This window comes from Myiozetetes cayanensis, unplaced genomic scaffold (assembly GCF_022539395.1).
Source record: "Myiozetetes cayanensis isolate MyiCay16 unplaced genomic scaffold, myiCay2020 scf2-11, whole genome shotgun sequence".
Taxonomy (NCBI): Eukaryota; Metazoa; Chordata; class Aves; order Passeriformes; family Tyrannidae; genus Myiozetetes; species Myiozetetes cayanensis.
In genome coordinates, this window is record NW_026087411.1 from 60,405,479 (window position 1) to 60,425,865 (window position 20,387).

General features: G+C 37.4%; 1 protein-coding gene across 2 annotated transcripts in view; it reads right to left on the minus strand.

Moving 5' to 3' along the window:
• The window catches only part of LAMA2 (laminin subunit alpha 2), a 352,955-nt gene that overhangs the window by 112,562 nt on the left and 220,006 nt on the right, over positions 1 to 20,387 (minus strand). For both annotated transcript variants that reach the window (XM_050315959.1, XM_050315958.1), the window contains exons 19-23: positions 15,678 to 15,889; positions 11,475 to 11,581; positions 6,612 to 6,792; positions 3,284 to 3,420; positions 530 to 763 (exon numbers count right to left, since the gene is read on the minus strand). In XM_050315959.1, coding sequence (XP_050171916.1) covers positions 530 to 763; positions 3,284 to 3,420; positions 6,612 to 6,792; positions 11,475 to 11,581; positions 15,678 to 15,889 — 871 coding nt within the window. The remainder of the gene's footprint in view (positions 1 to 529; positions 764 to 3,283; positions 3,421 to 6,611; positions 6,793 to 11,474; positions 11,582 to 15,677; positions 15,890 to 20,387) is intronic.

Here is a 20,387-nt window from a genome sequence, read left to right on the forward strand (position 1 = left end):
ATTGTGGCGTACCGTGATTACTGATGTGTTGTTTGCTTTTATTTTGCCCAATATTTGAACAATTATTGTATTATGGGGATAATCACAGTGGGGTTGCATCAAGGGTTGGAATCACAGTGGGGTTGGATAAAGGGTTGGAATCACAGTGGGGTTGGATAAAGGGTTGGAATCACAGTGGGGTTGGACCAAGGGTTGGACTTGATGATCTCAGAGGTCTCTTCCAACCCAGTTAATTCTATGATTCTATGATAAACTGGCAACAGTTCTCTAAGAACAGAAGAAATTCAAACTAAGAAAAAAGCTTAAGAGGATGTTATCCTGACAAGCGTCTGTATGTGAAAAAGCAACTGACAAGCACTTAAGTCTTTCTTTGTGTTGGACTCCTCCCACAGCAGTTAGCAAATGCACTATGAAAACCAAGGAGATTTGTCTGCATGTGTTGCTGGAATAAGTAAGTACAAAGGTCAGTAAATTTTGGAATACACTTCTCAGCAGTTATAAAATCAGTTTACAACCTTCCTTGCCCTACCTTGCAGCTGCATTGGCCGGTATGATCGATGCATGAGCACTTCCCCTCTGTATCACAGCTCTGTGGATCACTCCCAGCCAGAAAGCACTGACAAGCAACACAATGTGGATAATTCCAGTAGCCCAATCTGCACTCAGTGCATTTATCCCCAGAGAATTCAGGGCGGCAGAAGCAACAGCCTGTATTTAAGTCACACTGAGAACTTAGGGCTCCAACAAGGCTGCAGTCACAGGGCTAAAAAGGAGAGAAACAAGGAGACAATCGTAATAATTGTGCTCTGAAAAAAACCCAACCCAAAACAAAACAAAAAAAACCACCAAAAACCAATCTAAACCAAAACCCAACCAAAAAGCAATTCATCTCTTTCAGGTATCTGTAAATAAAGTAGAGCAATGAATTTCCAGTGTCTAAAAGTAACATATATAAATTATAAGCATAGTAATTAATTTTTACTCAACAAGGGTCAAGCATATACACTAAATACATTTATAATACTGGTGAGTTTTTTCCACACAGGTTTTTTTCAACAGATATGACTTATCACTGATAAGTTAGGCAGTGAAAACAAATAAATTTAAAAGTGTCAAGGACATTAGGATACTCCAGGGACAAAATTAACTTGCAAACTACAAACACTCTCTAAAAAGTATTTTGTATGTAAATCCTTTGCAGGCATGTTCAGACCACTTTCCTAAAACTGGAATTGCTCAGGGGCAATTGGTTTAGTAGTTCCAGAGGAATCTAGTGCAATATTTATTAGTCATCCATCAGACAGGTGTCTTTGTACAAAAAAGACTTCTAGATGACAGCAGTTTACACAGAAAGGGCTAGAGATTTAGTCATGCAGTATTCTGGGAAGTAAACTTGCTCATGGAATGAGACTTGCGCAGGCAGGTAAGGATAGAAATAGGTGATTTGCCAGGGGGTCTAAATATTGAATACAGAATTAAGTAGCAGGGAAAACTGCAGAGTTCCAAGGAACAGAAGAATCCCTCAGTGCTATTACTGTGACTGCACTGCAAAGTTAGCACAGGACATTGGCTGCAATCACTGGTGTGACCAGAATCTCATATGGAGGAGTTCAGCTTACAGAAGCAAACTCTGTACCAGTGGTACAGGTTACCACAGTAACTGACATGGATAGACTTGCTAAAATTACAGACACAAAGCTGAAAAAGAGAAGAAAATGGGAATTCAGTTTCTAAGCAAAATTTTTTATTACATGACTACTTAGAGCACCTTTCTTCTGATCTGAAAAGACCATATATAAAGAAGATGAATATTTACAGGAAACATTCAAGTGCAATCTTTACTGAATGCCAGAGGAACTATTTAACCAATGGTTAAATGCTAGGTTGCTAGACTGCTATCTAACCTAACAAAAAAACAAAACCCTTCTGACAGAAATACCTTTATACTACAAGATATATGTGAACATAAAGCTTAGAAAGCAAATTCTTTGCCATACTCTGAAATAGCTTGGTGTGCAATATCAAAAACTAAATTACCATCAGGTGCTATGTTTGTTTTTGCAGTTGTATGCAATGCTCTCTATCCCTGAGTTAAAAGAGCCTTGGAAAACTTCTATGAAAGCAGGAGATTCACATCTTACTTTGCAGAAATTAGCTGCAACATACTGAAAGAGATGTGGGCTGATAGATCATTATTAATTTAGATGGTGCCATGGAACTGTCATACTGATGTACGTGCACATAAAGGACAATTAGAGAATATATTCCAGAGCTCAAACAGAGGTCTTCAACCTCATTAGGTTGGTTTCAGAAGCCAAGAGTCTACATCACAGCAGCACAGCAGAGGTTTCACAAGAGGAATTTCTCATACATACAAAAAGGAAATCATTCTTGACAACTACTCTGCAGCCTGAGCTACATGACAAACAGCCTTTCAAGAAAAAGCATTAATGGTGTATGACTGTGTTCAGACGATATAGTTTTTTTTAATGAATTGTAGCTGTACTATAAATCCCTCATCATCAATTAGCACAGAAGAGAGAAGAAGGCATTTGAACTTTGCACGATATCCACTGTCACCAGTTTTCAACCTTAGCCAAAGACTGCTGCCCTCAACTTAAGGGCATTAACAACAGCTTTGATGGCCTCCTTGATGTTCTATCATTGTTTTCCTGCTTCTTCTCCCTTCTCTTCAGATTTTTTTTAACCCTGTGTCAAATATTGTGATAAAAGGGTTTAAAGGCTAATGAAAAGGTTTATTACCCCTTTCAGAACAGAGGAAGAAAGAGCTATTTACAACTAAGTTGGATGTTTCTTTTTTTCTCTCCTTGATGTCTTTTATGCACTAATGGAAGCCCTTCCATTTGTACTCATGCAAACTTTGAGTACTAATTCACAGTGGTATCATCAGTAAGACTAAAGTAAATTTGTTCCACAAAAGCACTGTCAATTACTTGTAAATATACATCTATATACATTGTTCAATACTGCGTTAATCTCCTCAATAACTTTAAATACAGCTGTAATAAAATAAAACCAGTTTCAAGCAGGACACTGACTCAGCGTGACAGCAGAATCAACAGGGTGTTTTGTGTTACAGGGTGCATACCCAAGACAAAGGATCTGTAGTGCTCAGTAACAGATGACCAACATTTACATCACAGTCTGAAACCAAAGCTTGAAACGCAGAGAAAAACCATGGTTTACAAACCAAGAATTGTGTTCCAGCTATAAATCACTGTGAAAAAGGTAACGCACACAGAGAAAATAGAAATCCACTCACCTTGCAGCCACTGACAATGTTGTGGCCCCAGTAATTTGGCGCGCATTTGTCACACATCTCTCCAACAGTATTGGGAGGGCAGATACAGCGGCCACTGACGGGATCGCAGTTATTACCAAAACGTGAACACTCACAGGCTTCATGGGAGACAGAAAAAAAAATAAAGCAGAGGAAAAATTAGCCCTTTGTGTGACACCTGGAGAGCAGACCCCAACAGGGTTAGGATCATTCCTTTACTGTATAGTGAGCTCTCAGTTATCTGTGGACACAGTAGGGTAGGAAAGGTAGGGTAAACCCAGACAAAACAAAACCAGTGGCAATGGAACACAGGTTAACTGAGGTTGAAGTAACTCCAATGAGAACAGAATGGGAAAAATAAAGGCACCAATTGCCAAAGTGCAGAGACTTCTGAGATTGTGCACTCTTGTGACATAGCTGCAGTAGAGCTGTATAATTTCTGGATCCATGCTGTCTCTTGCAAGAAGCCACCTGAGCCATCTATGTAGGGGAACTGCAGTGGAACTGTTTAACATCTTATATACCAATCTGAGCCAACCTGCTGAACTTTCTGATGCTCTAAAGAAACTTCTTTTAAAGGGCAAAAGAGGTGTTTCAGTTTCTTTTTCCATTTCTATTCCTTCTCAGATTATATGTCTTCTGCCCTGGGAGGATGTCAACAAGTTGATGAGTTGTTCCAGAAGCCGTCTTTGCTCTTAAATGATTATTAAGTGAACAACTCATTGGTGGAAAATACAAATTCAAGGTATGTAAGTGATAAGTAGTTATGGGGTACAAGACACCTCAGTGATTGAAGGAGCAGAACTGGTATGGTGCTTTTTATACCCACCATCCACATTCCCCCTGAGGACAGAGAAAAAGCATCGCAAGCAAACTATGACTCTCTGAGCCATAATCTGTTCCTTGGGGTGTTTAAAGGGCAGTGTAACCTTGTTGCTGAGGGTTTCAATTATGATTATTGCCTTTACTGTATGAAATATCTCAGTTCAGAGTTAAACAAGAGATGTGCAAAGATAGAACCAATACCTACAGTTCAAATAAGAAGTGACCTTTATTTTTCCCCATCAATGCTTTCAAAATAAGGTAATTGTTGCAAAGAAGATAGCAAGTTTTGCCTCCATCATACCAGAACAGGATATGATGAATGCTACTTCAAATCTTTTGACATACTGAAGCTTGAAGATGCTTCAGAATACAGCTCATTGGTAGACTGAGACTTTTGGATGTGACAGCTCTTCTATGGGCTTCCAGGTCTTACAGAATATTGGTTTAAAAGACATGGAGGGGAAGAAGGAGATAGACCAATCTTTTTTCATTTTTACTTTTATCATTATTAAAAGAAAAATAAAAAAGGAGGCAAAAAGTACAACACATTTGTTGCAAGCAATAGTGAAATAGAAATCTCTTTTGTATCTTTGCTGCTAGAATGTCAACACTGACGATGCTTTAGGATTTATTTTATGATTTATGGGTTTTTGTTGCAGAAGAAAAAAATCAAATTATATTCCTTCTGGATAAATGCTAGATAAAAGGGCTCCAATATTTTATTTGATACTTAACTGTCACAATGGAAACAATTTTTCTGTACTTTTCTTTCTAGCACGTTTTGATATATTTTATTAAATTTCTGATTTTCTTTGTGATTCATAATTTAATTCCTTATTTTTTGTCATTTGAAGGAATACATAAGACGCCTGCTAAAAATAAGTGGAGGATAACAGCATGTTGAAAACAGAATTCCTCTCCATCTGTTCTATTTACTTAGGAACTTCTAAAAATCTGAATGTTCTGAATATCTTTAGCTGTTGCTGTTATTTTAAACATTTGATGATCACAAGCCGATACATTTCTATTTAAAATGTTGCATTTACTCTGTCATTTCAAAGTTTGCCAAGAGAGCAATTATAATTTTAATGTGAAATCTTATTAATAGCCCTCTCATTTTCCTTCCCCAGCTGTATGAAGTTCACAACAGTGATGCACTTTTAAACTGTGAAATGTTTGAATAACAGGCTAACCATAAAGATAAACTATAGTATTTTCCCCCCTCTGTATATGTGCTAGAGGCTTTAGGATTGCAGTTATCATTTGCATTTTATTTCAAGCTCTTTTCATCAGTGAGTCTGGGAACCAACCTTTCCCTTTTCCAAGGTGCCAGTGCATTTGTGCTTTTCAAGGCTGTTCCCCTTTTGAACATGGGAAACAATATTACAGAACAACGTGTTCAAATTTAATCTATAATCCAGCCCGTTTCAAGGTTTATCCAAACTACAGCTAAAACTGAAATTTGTTGCACAAATGTGAGTCTTAAGGTGTTGATACTCCTTCCATAAAAAATGGGAGTAAAAAAAGGCAGAGAGCTAGTCTTGCTTCTTCTGCTGCCATTCTGGATAGGAAAGGAGGAAGAACATATTACTGGACATGGTGATTTCTGCTTTGGGGAAGAATACAGTTTATGCCTGAAGAATAATAGCAGCATTTTGGCATTCCAGCAGTCACTCACACTAGACAACCAGCTGTGTCTCCTGTGAGCACACCTAAATGAGTCTGTGAGACTTTAAAAACACAGTTCTACTAGCAAAGATGGATATTTCCCTGTGAAGAAAGGTGTCGATTAGGTTCTTTTGACATAACAATCTGTACTACTTCAGGAATAGGAAGCATGCATTTCAGTTTTTGACCTAATGTCCAAAAAGGAAAAAATAAATTTAAAGAAGTGCCTGGATATATTTATGTCTAATGCTAGAGTTTCAGCATTTAGAAAGGCAGACTTTTTGTGTGTTTACACAAGGGACATAGCAGATAGATTTACCTGAAGATATTATTGGACACAAAAAGTATACAAGGAAGCAAGAATGTAAATATTACTATTCAGAAAAGGACTGCATTAATAAAAAAGATTTTGGGTAAAACTAGAAGCAAAGGTAGGTTCTGTTTTTGTTTTCCCTTCAACCTGATGTAATTTGGCAAGAATTTTAATCAGACCTCTATGATATCCTTAACATAATTAAATTATAGGAAATTAAGAGAATTTTTTGGCAGACAGTACTTGAAGTAAAAGACATCCCTGTTCCTTCTAAATATAGTAGATTAGCCATAAACTGACCATAAAATGGCAGAAATTACTCATGTCTTTTGTTCTTTCCAGTCATCATCCTTGCCAACTGACTGATTTACAAGGCTGTCTATGAACATACCTAGCTGTCAGGAAAATTTGTTAGGCAATCCAAACCCAGCCAAACTAGAATCTTAAGAATAAAAAACCAAACAAATAAATAAATCTGCACTTAGGTGCAAAAAATTTACATACGAGTACAGCCTCCCTCTTCAAAGTTGTAAAATCCATGTGCACAGCGGTCACACTTCTTTCCTGTCACTCCAGGCTGGCAATAACACTGTCCATCTCCATCACAGTCAAAGGACTTGGAACCAAAAGAGTTGCAGTTGCAGGGAACACATCCTCTTGAAGACTGTAAGCCAAATGTTTCAGGCTGCCACAGAGAGAGGAAGAGCAGTTAGTACATAGAATGATTACCAGGAGAAAAGAGGAAGAGCTGAGTGCGTAGGGAGATCTTTCCCCTTCGTCACTGAAATATTAATCTTAACAAATTGAATTTTAGTGGTAAAACCCTGGAGCAAGGACACTAAATGCTCTGCATAAATGAGAAAGAATAAAGATTATGTAATGTTACCTGATGCTATAATGAATGTTCTACAAGTGTAATGCATTGCTGTGTTCCCATAAGTACAATTTTCACACGGAATAGAAGGTATGTCAGTACCATATACATACCCCGTGTCTGGTTGAAAGAGTTTGTCAGATAGAGTTTGCTGCTAAGAGAGTGAATTCAAATTCTTAGCTATGAATGGAGATTGATTCAACTGGAAAGCCTCTGAAAAACTAGATATTATCTCCTCTGAGCAGGGGCAATGTCTGTATACTGTATTCTGTAACTCAAGGGCATTTATTTTGAATGATATATAGGAATAACTTCAGAAGAACAGATATAATGTATCTGTATACAATACAAATAAGTAATGGGAATTATCTATTTTTAAGATAAAAACCTCTGTCTTTGTATCAGGCCTTTGTTTCTATTTTCTTTCTTTACTTTCTTTTTTGCAGTGATTAATACAAAGTTTCTACAGAACCAGAGTAGATATTATCAACTACAGTAATAAATTTCCTCAACTTCACTAGTGGAATGCAAAATACTTGTAGAGAGGGGGACACATATGCTCATTTATCTACTGTAATCTGGAGTTCTGCACAAAGCTTTCAACCAACAGACCTTGGTTTCACTGCACCAGCCAAGAGAGGCTCCTAGGAGCAAACCATACTTGATATTCAAATTCTGAACTCAGTCTTGAGCTAGACTGCTTTAAAATGGGAGTACTTTTCTACCTTTTTTTCAGGCATGATGATTTTCAAAGAAATCCGAAATCCAAATCATAATAACAAATTCACTTGAAATTGATACTAGAGCATTTAATAATAAAATCTATCAGAGACTGTGCTAGAAAAACAAAAAGTTAAAAATTATCTATTAAAAAAAAACACTGCTAGAGAATATAAATGGAACAAAGTGAAAATAATTGCTTTACAACGTACTACTGTGTGATCCAGGCACAAGGTGTTAGATTTTTACCTCCTATAAATCAGTAGATTTTTCAAATCAGTGGAGCTGCACCGACTTTGACTAGGGAAGTGATTGTTCCTCAGTACTCAACACTGGTGAGGCTGCACCTCGAGTACTGCCTCCAGTTCTGGGCCCCTCATTGCAAGAAAGAAATTGGAGCACTGGAGTTTGTCCAGAGAAGGGCAACAGAGCTGGTGAAGGGTCTAGAGAGTAAGTCATATGAGGAGTGGTTGAGGGAACTGGGGTTGTTTAGCCTGAAGAAAAGGATGCTAGTGGAAGACCTTTCTGATCTCTACAACTACCTGAAAGGAGGTTGTAGCAAGGTGGTTGTCAGTCTCTTCTCCCAGGCAACTGGTCGACAGGACAAGTGGACATATCTTCAAGCAGTGCCAAAGGAGGCTCAGGTTGGACACCAGGAACAATTTCTTCACTGAAAGGGTGGTCAGAAATTGGAACAGGTTGTCCAGGGAGGTGCTGGAGTAACCACACCAACGGTGTTCAAGAAATGACTGGACATGGCGCTTAGTCCTATGCCTAGTTGGCAAGGTGGTGATCCAAGGTTGGACTTGATAATCTTGGAGGTCTTTCCTAACCTTAATGATTCTATGATTTACATTTTACATGGATTTGTTCCATATTGGAATCCCTAACCTCTTGTATGGGCTTTCTCAGAGGCTTCAGAAGCTTTCTGAACAGAGAAATCCCGGAATCTGATATCTGAGGTTAATACTAAAGTTCCACACCCACACAGAGAATCTGCCGATATCAGAATACAGGACCACACCTATGATCAGAATTTGGCCTAAAGAACTATATGAACCTAAGCAAATACTCGATTATACATGTAATAAAGAATTACACTGATTTTAATTTTCAAGTTCTATATTGAAATGTTTTGCCAATTTCTGCATGACAAAATGCAGTTTATCAGAGAGAAAGAAATACTCAGACTCTTACAAGTACACTCCAAGGTTCAATTAAATATATGACTATCTCTAAAATTTCTTTTACACAGGAAGAAACACAGAAATGTGAAAATGCACAATCTCAGGACAGACATTCAGATTAATGCAGTGAAGTAACCAATGCACAGCATGCATCTCAGTTCTCAATGTAAAGTTTGATAGAATCTAATAAATTATGTTTAAAAGGGTGAAAGTCAGAAAAAGTCTGATACTGGCACTCCACACTCCATTAAGTTAGGAAAGATCACTAGCATGCTGAGTTGTATTCTGTGAGGAGGTCTGCACAAAGACATTTTGGCAAGTCATGCAAGTCTCAAGATGAACCCCCTAGTTAAGTCCTCAGCAAAGCTTATTTACACACAGAAATTCTAAGAATCACAGTTACTGAACAAGACATAAAATCCTGGATTGCAGTGAGGAAATACAATGAATTTTCTGATTATGTTATTATATTTTGCCCCCATCAGTGTATGTTGAGTGTTTTTGTGGGCAACACAGTAACCTAATGCATGTGTAATGTGTAAAAGCTCATTTCTCCAAGGGAATCCATATGAACGAATACAGTATGGGTCTCAGAGTCTAGCTGAGGAGGAAAAACACTGCCAGGTATTTTTCAGACAGGGTGTGATAAGCATGGAGGGTTTGTGTTGCAGGGAGAAAAAACAACATTTGTAAAACACTGCTCCGTTAGAAGCAGTTGCATCATAATTACTATATTTTAGGAAATAAGTTGCTTTGTTGATATGTGATAAGCAATGAACACTCCTATTATTCTGGGCATTGCATTCAAATTACTGGCACTGCACCAAGTTAAAAATGGCTCAGATAACTGGTCATATTCACTAATGAGAGCATTTAACACCAGTTATGTTTGACATTTTAAAATTAGATCTTAACTCTTTGCCTCTGGGGCTGATCCTTCTTGCAAACTCCGTAAGCTGCTGATTCTTGAATTGTTAGAAAAGGAAGTCTTATGCTGCCAAAAGCCAAGAAAATCCCACTGATTCCATTGATTTATGTATATCTCCCATGTATTTTCTGTATACAGCTGCTAATGGTGCTGGTTTGGGACTTATTCTGGTATTTGATTTCTCACTGATATCACAATTTGCACAATGAGAAGCCCTAGGATTAGGGAAGCATCCTAAAAGGCTGCCTGCTGTCTTCTGAGCCTCTCTGTTTCTCAAGAATTTCTTCTATTGTAGCATGCGTATTTAGAATTAAAAAAACTCCAATCTATGTGAGCTCCAAACACAAGCAAATATGAGACTTCAGCCCATGCAATGCACACATTTTCTCATTACCAGAGTCTCAGGCCGGTAAGCACCTCGTGGGCACCCACTGGCACTGCCGGCACCCCATCTCCGAGGTGGTACTCGAATCTGCTGACTGCTTCCTGCATTTTCCTGCAATTTAGGCACCTGTCTGCTTATTTCACAGTGTCTGCCCATGAATCCTGGTTTGCAGATACATCTTCCCAACATATCACATTGCAGTGTCACAGATCCTAAAGCACTGCAGCCACAGGGTATACAAAACAGCTTTTCTGGGGCCCAGAAGTAGCTAGGCTTTAAGAATGAAAAGTAAACACTGTTAGAAAGTAAAGATAAGAAAACTACATGACCTAAGAGTGCACAGGAATAAAGACAGGAGTAAACATAGTAGTAAACAAAGATTAATTCTAATTAATTGCCAGTATTGTATTAATAAGCTTGAGCTATTTGCTGGGTACATTATGCAATTTGAAAATTCATTGATACCAGTAATTTTTCTTTGAACAGACTCTTTAAATACTGTTGAAAATAGAGAGTGAGCAAATACTTCAGAAATTACATAACTTTAAAGGGTAAAAATTATCCTTTTGATTTCTGTAGAATTATTTACGTGATTTAAATTACACACAGGTGAAGGTATTCTGAGGCCACAGACCTAACCCATGAGTCCTTAGGCTGAGCTAGAGAAACGTGCAGCCAGCTAAAACATATTCCTTAGCTGCCTGAAGACAATTCTGTGAAAGTTTATGAAACAATATTTTTCTGCAGTGATTTATGAGACAGGAAAACAAAGTCAAGGCAAAAGACACTTTCACAAAAAAATAATACATTGTTTGGACAAAACAAGAAGAAACCCTAAGAAAAAAACATAAAAGCAGAGCATTCACAGTAGAACTAAACTAGCATCCTCCTTTTTTTTTTTTTTTAATCAGATGCTATCAGACATTTTGCAAATTTCTTCATAGAGGGGTTAACTCCCAAAGCTGCAATATTTTTAACTAATTTATTTATATCAAACTTCAGAATAGAAAGTGTATACACCATGTATACAAATGTACTTATATGCACAGTGAGGCTTAAAATACATTCATTGCGTGTTCCATGTTTTGTTCTAGAAAACCATTAGAAAACATTTAAAAAGCAATCATTCGGCCTTTCTCAACATAAGAACAATCCATATATGTTCTTTAAGTGAAAAATGAACAACAAAAAAACCCCTTATACAGAAACCAAACTATATTTAGTTAAGACAAACAGGTAAGAAAGCTGAAAGGAAATGCCACTTGTCACTCACTTTGCAGACGTCACAGCGGCGCCCAATTACATTGGCTTTACACTCGCACTGGCCTGTCCGAGAGTCACAGATCTCTGAGAAGGAGCCATTGATGTGACAGTGACAGGCTGCAAAGGAAGAAGAAGGAGATGTTGATGTGTTTCCCGAAGCTAAATCCAATAGCCGAATGCTTACAGTGCATCTTTTGCCACTCTGAGAAACACGAAGCCTGAGTAAAGCAGGAAGGTGTCATTGCCACACACTGACAACACACATTTACCTACCCACATTAATGTGGAATTTTGCTCCAAATTATTGCAGTCAGAAATTTTTCCTCTAGTTCATTAATAACTTTTTTTCACTTGCTCCTCTAAGATCAGCAGGATGTTTCGAAAAAAAAAACCCAAACTGGTGCAGTCAGGGAATGTACAGGATGTAGCTATGGCCAGTGGGAATGTTACTGCTCTGCATGCTGGTTTTGTTGCCCTGGAGTCCACTCCCTGTCAATGTAGTCATCAGGAAATACTGGCAGGCTGAGGACCCAGAACAAGGTTGACTCCAGGGCCTCTCTACAAGGGCAGTGGCACCCACACCTCCCAGCTAGCACTCTAGAGCTGAAAAAGAGACCAAGGATTTTCTGCTACCATGACTCTCCAGGATTTCTGTGTCAGCAACAGCATCAGAGTTCCCAGAGGAAATGTAACCCAATTGACCAGATTAACTCATCAGAGCTCTTTCTTTAAGATTTAAAAAGATGATGAAAATGCTGTTTCTTCGGGAAAATGACAACACTTCTGGCTCCTAAATTCTTATGTTTTAGGAGAAGAGAAATTTTGGGGAAGATTTCTATTGCCCTTTATGTTCTTCAAACACAATCCTTTTTGGCATGCAGAGATTAGGAAAAATCCCATTAGGACTCACAGTAGAGAAGAGGGATGCGATGTCACAGGGACTATAACCATGCAGTCACTGACTCAATCAGCATGAGCTGGCTCCTGCATGTCCCTTTTTTTTCCCCCCAGAAGGGAATGAATCCACATTTCTACACTGATTATGAATCTACTGTGTAAATTTGGGGTCCAGACCACATTTTGCCTTCCTGCAGTGCCCTACCTGCATGTGTTATTTTTTCTTCCTCAAACTGATAGTTTCATTTTAAGAAACACTTGAATCCCAATTGTGAACACATGGCTGGTCACATTCTTTCATGTCAGAAGGTGCCACGTGAAAGAAGGCAGTTATATTTTTTCTATAGATAGACTATTACAACAGGACATTCCTCATTACTTCATTAGACTTGCTAATTTACAGTTTTCAATTATAAGTTGAAAGGACACATTGAAAGGATATAAGTTGAAAGGATTTCTCCCTACTTTTAAGGTATTCTGCAGAACTTGGGTTTTTTAAAATGAAAGTGACTTTATGACTTGCCATTCAATTCATGGCATTGTTTCTCAAATATTTGTAAAAATTCTGGAATAAGTAACAAAAATATGCTGGTTCTGCTCTTCAAACCATCATGTAACACCTTTAGAGGTTTTGATCTCTTTTTGTTTTGCAATATATTTTTTAAAAGCAAACATTTAAAACCACTTGTGATGTAATTAACATCACTTATATTTTCTTTTCACTCACAGTTTTCAACACTAAACAAACCCATAATTTATCTTTCATCCTGGATACAGCCCTCTTTATCATAATATTTATGTTTTAAAACTGATAACACTCCAAACTGTACACAGTGATGAGTATTACATACATATGTTTTTCTTTGCTCTGGCAGTATCTATATAGAGAAGAAACATAAAGTCAGGGCTATCCATCTAATGAACTGTTACTCAATCTGATAAATTGCATTTATCTCACCTAAAGCCTTCTCATTCATTCACCTCTACCGGAAAATCGGCTCTTGTCCAAAGCTCCAAATGGTTGTTATAATACAATATAGCCTGTCAGACAACTTTGTCTTACTTTCTTCCAAAATGACACTGGTCAAGACCCTTTATTCTCTCTAGATTTCCATAAATATTTATGAGCATGTATTTATGATCAAACAACACACATTCTCCTCCAACAATAGTACCTGCACACTGGAACATAGGAACACTTGAATATCTGCTTTAATGCATCTCATGACACTGAGCTCTATTACCATTAGCACAACCTCCAGGTATTTGCTTCAGCACACTGTGCTGTTTCACTCAAAAAACAACCTACTAGAATCAAATCAAATATGCCTGGGACATTTGCTCATTGTTCTTAGATTTATGATTTTGTATAGATACACAAAAAAAATTCAGAGACGTGATGGCAATATAAAGCTGTACTTTCATTTGAAATGGTTAATGCACACAACAGTGCTGTACTGAGAAAGAGCAAGAAACATTTCAAACAATAATTTGAAAGCAAATTCATGCTTTGCAATACTCTTGGATTTAGCTTTTTAATAAGGATTGAAATTGAAAACAACAAAGTAAAGGCACAGTCCCTCTGATATTGTAGCTGCAGGGCAAACTTCATGGAAGTCTGCAAAGGAAATAAAAAATCATATGCAAAAAAGAAAACCCACATGAAAGACAGAGAGCAGACGAATACAAGGCAACTGCAAGCACAAGGCTATGAATACATTAGGGGGCTCTCCTTGTCAGTGATACTAACAACAAAAGCAAAGCTTGTAATTCAACATTAAATATGTATTCGATTTTTAATATTTTTTTTTAATTGTATGTTTTCTGCTCCTCATATTAAATCTCTTTCTCATGGAGATGCCACTACTGTGGAAAGGGTCAAAGCAACAGTCCTATTGATGCCTCAGGAATGGTGACAAGCTACTTGAAGCTATGATTTTTGAAATACACTTCTTTTTAATATAGCTTTACACATTTAACATTCTAACTCATATGACATCATTCATCATGACCTGTTAACTTGAGCAGAGCATATATGTGATTGTCCAAATTTTTGCTGGCATTGTGTATACTAAGTACAGAAGACATTCACATGTCTTCATGGTTATCTATGACTTTGCATGCATCAGTATTTATTAGTCTTAGCTGAGAAACTTGGTGATGTTCTGCATCTCGTTGGGTCCCCACACACTCTTAGGTGGTCCAACAGAACCAGTATTTTCACTTTCAAAGTTCAAGTCGCTAATAGAGTAAGTCGTGGAAACGGATGTTACTGGCTCAGACTGCCGTGGTTGCAACACATACTGCAGACATTGTCTCCACGTTCTTAGGCAGACAGCGGTTAGACAATGCTCCAGATCTTTTACTTGCATAATTTTATCCTGCTATAACACCTGTGTACTCAGTGAAGTTACTCTGAGTTTATTCCAATCAATATAAAAGGATAAAATCCTTGTGACAGTGAAACAAAATGTTCTGCTCTTTCAGGAAAGTTTATAACCTGTTTTATTACATTTCTCAGTGTAGGATGGAAGGTATGTGAAGAATGTTTTTAAGTTAAAAGCGCTTGTTCTACATTCTAAATTGTGCTACTAATGGCTCAGAGAGAGCCACTGCCTCCTACAGAAGCAAAAGCTCCTGTTCCTATCAAATCTACCATCTCCTCTCAATAATTTTTTGTAATCACTATGGGGAAGTATGAGCTGGGGTGGACACATGCCATTACTCAGTTGAGAAATGGTAGTTTGCTGCAGTGCCAGGTATCTTCTTCCAGAGCACTTTAGAAAATTTGTCTAGAGATTTTTAGACTCTGCTTTACAGGTGGGAGAATCTGGCCCTGTAAGCGGCAGCAGCTCCCAACTCTTACTGAGGTCATGTAGGAGGGAAGGAGGCCACAAGTGCTGCCACAGCTGGACCCTACAGTAACTGAAATATTGCTCCCTCCTTTCAGTACCGGTCTCACTAGTTAACAGGATTTCTCTGGATAGCTTATAGCATTTCTAGTGAATAGCTTTCATTTATTTGCATTTCGTTTGGTAGATCTGACATTTAGTATAACCTTTTGCACGCATGCAATGCTCCACTCTCCCTGTTTGGTTTTTTTCCATGTCTGCTTCAACTACAACATTTTTAATAGGTTCTTTCCATTTACTTTAAAGCCTCCCTTTCCAGATGCAGATGTACAGTACAATTTTTAAAGGTGTTAGTACTCTGGATCATTCTCCAGCTCACACATACAGGGGCAAAGTTTTCCTCTAAGGAACACAGTTATAGGATAGATCAATACTGTCAGGAGCTGTAAAAGTTTGTGACTTACGTTGACAGTTCCTTGCATCAACAGCATCACCAAAATATCCATCAGCACACCTCTCACAATATTGGCCTGTTGTACCTGGCTTACATATCAGACAAGCACCAGACAAGCTGTCACAGCTGCCAGGAACGGAGAAGTCAAGGTTGTCATTACACTGGCATGGCTGGCACGATCCCCCTGGTATTAAAGGTTGTCCAAAATAGCCTTCTGCACACCTAAGGTAAAACAAATCATCAGTTAGGACTATTAAATGATCCTCTCATTAGAAATATTTAATTCTGTTGCCTCCCTAATCACAAAAAATGATCCCAAGTGTGTCTTAAGTGTCTTTTTTCTTTCTCCCTCTTTCTTCTTTTAACAACACTGTAGATACAGTACCAGCTGAAATCCTGCCAGTTCTGCTAGTAATTAGACTTCAGTGGGTGAAAAATCTTGTCACTGGCACTGAAGGAGAGACAATGTATAGTGAGAAATCTTATTTGCACTCTAGAGTTGAGGGGAGGCGTTGGACTAGATGACTTTAAAGGGTCCCTTCCAAACCAAACTATTCTATGATTCTGTGTTAGATATGCTTTGTCTTTCAGCACATACGTGTCTAGATGTACTCATTTACCAGCAAGGCTGATGATTTTTTCCTTATACCTTAAAAACTTGTTTAGTTTAGAAAAATAACTTTAGAAAGTAATTCAGACATAAATTTGTTTACCTAACAAGATCCTCCCCTGACTTAGCCTTCCGCTGATCTACTGCACGGTCAGATTTGTTAAATTAATGGATTGCTAATCTCTGTGTATGGGCAGGTAACAAAAAGATTGCTCATTATCACAGGAACTTTATTGCGTGTCCTGTACTTTTCACATTTTAAGAGTATTGTTTAAAAATATCACCTTCTTTTCCACCTTGCCCAACAGCAATTTCCTGTGAGTACCATGTAAAACAGGCTAGTGAATCTGACCTAACATAACTCTGTATTTAAAGCAAAAACTCATCTCACGGCCTATTTCCTATTTATATTCTGGTCTGCTTTCCCTTTCCAGTACATTTGCTCACACTTCATAGTAAGAGCAACTTGTAGATAGTAAAGAAAAAAAATAAAATTGCCTGGTTCTAGCTAATGAAGTTATTCGTGTGCATTTCAGATGAACTTCAATTAGCATAAAGAAAACAGAAAGTACATAAAACACATTGCATAAATTAATGGTTCCTACTCTTTTTAAATCAGTTTGAATGCAGTTCTAATGTACACAGATATCCTCTCTACTTTGCAATAGTACTGGATGGCATGGCTGAACAAAGATTTTATGTATCATCCTAATAAAGGAATGTAGAGCTCCATTCTGCTTTCACTCTTGTCCCTTTATATACATCAAGCTCATCCTTTTCCTTGCTTCCGGAATATCTCATGAAGCTTTCAACTGGATCCTAAGGAAAGCTGTCTAAATATTTGTTAAATATTATTCAGTATCATTAGCAAAGATTACAAAGATTGTAAGAAATGGATAACTGAGACTCCTGAGAGAGGAAATGATAGTAGGAACTAATTGAAGAGTTTTTTGCAGTAAGGGATTACATAAAATAGGATTTTTTCCATTCTCTAAAAATATACACAATGCAGACCATAGATGAATATTATATATAAACATCCCATTGGTCTGGGTGCATTTAAGCACTTAAGACCATGAGTAAAATTTTCACAATTTAGCCAACTGTGCTATCATAGTTATCTCTCACAATTATCTCCTCGTTGTAACAAGACATCAAAATCTTGTCATTACAATAATTCAGGCATTTTATTTTCAGAACCTGTCACAAATGTAGCCATTTATTGTATTCCCTGCAAAGAAGTGGATACTTTTTTCCTTGATGGAGGATATCTCAGCAACCACAAAAGACTGATTTTTAGCTTAATTTCACCAAAATAAATTGGCTTTTTTTCAGTGATGATATCTCAGTTAAAATGGCTAAGAATGTATCTTAAAATGCAACAATAAGTAACCATGTTTTATCAAAGATCGAGAACATTTGGATAATTTTTGCAGCTATCTTTATCGAAACCAAATTATGTCTCAAGTTAACCCACACTTTGCTAAGTTCTTTCTCACTTACTACTGGTATATTTGTCTGTATCTTTTGGTCCTACTAATCTATTTGACTTCACTTAACGTGTGTTCATTTTTCTCTTTCATTTAGGGGTTAGTTCTGTATCTGACAGCATTCACTGAAACTTGCCAAGCAACTGACAGAAGGAATACCCCAAGGATTTGTGCAAAATGCACTGCTAATAATTTCCTTCTATTAATAGGAGAAGATCTCGATAACTCTGTGTTCTCATCAGTTTAGACTCTGATAATTAAAATTAGAAAAACTCACTACCAACACTTAGCCATATTCTACTTATATACATACATAATCTTGAATCCATTGGAAGATGATGCTGAAAGTAGGGGTAAAACAGTTAAGCTTAAAAGAAAACTGTATATGTGTAAATTCTTCCTCTTTTTCTCCCACTTTCCCTGAAAGTAGGGGAAGATTAAAAAAAACCACTAATTCCATCTTTATTCCCTTAAGGACATTCCTACTTCAGCTACTCTTCTCAAAGCATTATGTGTTTGGCAAGGTTTAGATTGAAAAACATCAATAATGCGCATGGTATGGAAAATTACTTTTATGCATTACACAAAACACAAAAAAAAATGTATAAATAAATGACTGCTAAGTACAACATAACACCCCTGAGATTAAAAAATAAACAAAAATAAGAGTAAAAGCAGTGAAGAAAGATTGTTTCCGTATTTTTCTCTTCTACACTCAAAAGTAGGTGTGTCTGTGACTGACACTGGTTTTACTTAGCATAACTGGTACGAAATACAGGGCTACTATATTAAATATATGTGTATCTATGTGTTCTAGGCCTGGTCCCTATGGAGTTAATATTCCTTATAACAGTCCATATGGTGCTGTGTATATACACATGTACGCACAAAAACACAGGTAGGCCTATTTCATATATTTCTTTATATTTACTGGAAAAAAAGCCCTCAGGACAGAGTTAATTAAGGCTGCATATGCAAACACTTTAAAGTCTGGAAATACTATTTTTACAGAGTCCTTGAAACTTATGTGCATTCCACCTGCGTACAAAATCAGGCAAAAGCCCTGTGGAGAAAGCAGTTTGTGAGCACATAGTTAGATATTCTAACTCAGATGCACAGCACAGATGTTATTGTTGTGTAACCAACTATAAATCTTGAATTTTCTAATGTCAGAGTGCCTACCTTTGCAAGCTGTAAGCAATCCTGCATAACACATTTGTTGTACCAAATCTCCTGAAATGTTTGACCCTGCAACACAGAATTGCTCCTCTGGCACTAGTGGAAGAATCATATTAGCTAGAATGAGCAGTAGTTTGAAGCCACAGTACTTGTGAGAGACTGTGGCTGGTGGTACTCTGTGCTAGACTTGAAGAATGGGGAAGGTAGGACATGAGCCAGCTCACCCTTCTCCTCACACATAAGGTATGCTGATCTCTCATCTCTTCTTGAAGGAAAAGGTCACTGGAACTATGTACATAAATGATGGAGTGCTACAGGAAAAGCTAGACTCTTGCCCATTTTGCTACTTTTCCCTAAAGCTTGTGCTCTTATCTCTATCAAGACTGTATTTGGAAAATGCACATCATCATCATCATCCTGTAAATGTCAAAAAGCTGTCCTTTGAGCCCAGGATCTTCTCATAGATACTTTCTATGAAGTTATGAGAATGTCCATCCTACCTCACATGCCTTTGGAAAAGTGAGCATTGAGAAGAGGAAAAAAACTTATGTCTAGCTTGATGGGGAAAAATATTAAATGGGAAAACTGAGGTTTCTCTACAATTATAGGTATGTGGTAACTCTCAATATACTTTATACCTGCAATTATTTTGATGGTGTTATGAGCTAGACCCTTCAGAATATAGAGCAATTTTGGCAACATTTTTCAGAAGAGTACAGGTGAAAGAAGTAGCATTTTTTGGCATTTTACAACTCAGACATGTATATGTATTTCTCTAGGCGATAGGATATTTATTTAGGACGAATAAGTACAGTACTGTGCATGTTCACTTCATGATACTTAGTATGTTATGATAATTTAGGATTGTTCAGCTAACGAATCATGTGGCTCAGATCACGTCAGTTTGTAGTTGCTTAAATGAAAAAGAATTTCATGTAAACTCTTTCAGCAATTATACAATCACTGTTAATACCAAAAGGTGACATGCTTTCTCCTGATCATTATTACTGATAGCTGCAGACATTTCCAAGCAACTTGTTAAAATTAAAAGCAAATTGTTCTGTGAGCACTGGAATTAATGGTCTAATTTCCAGTGGATTTATATCTCATGGTTACAAGGCTAAGGGCTGATAATTTGCTGCAGGATGTTCTATTCAGCAGGGAGTAAGCCCTCAGGCTACAGCAGCACTTTTTCCTTGTCCTGTGAAAGTTTTCTTATGGGCAGAACATTTAGTAATCTCTCTTGTTCTCTCTCTATCTCATGTATTCTCTGCTGCTTAATCAGGTGTGAGTTGACACAATATACTCCCCCTTAGCTATGACATGTCCTGATTTATTAACCTCTATTCAGCCACTTCTTTTCACAAAACCTTTGGGGACAATTATTATCTTTGAGACCTCCCATCCTTCTGCCAAATTTGGTTGAAATTGACCTACAAGG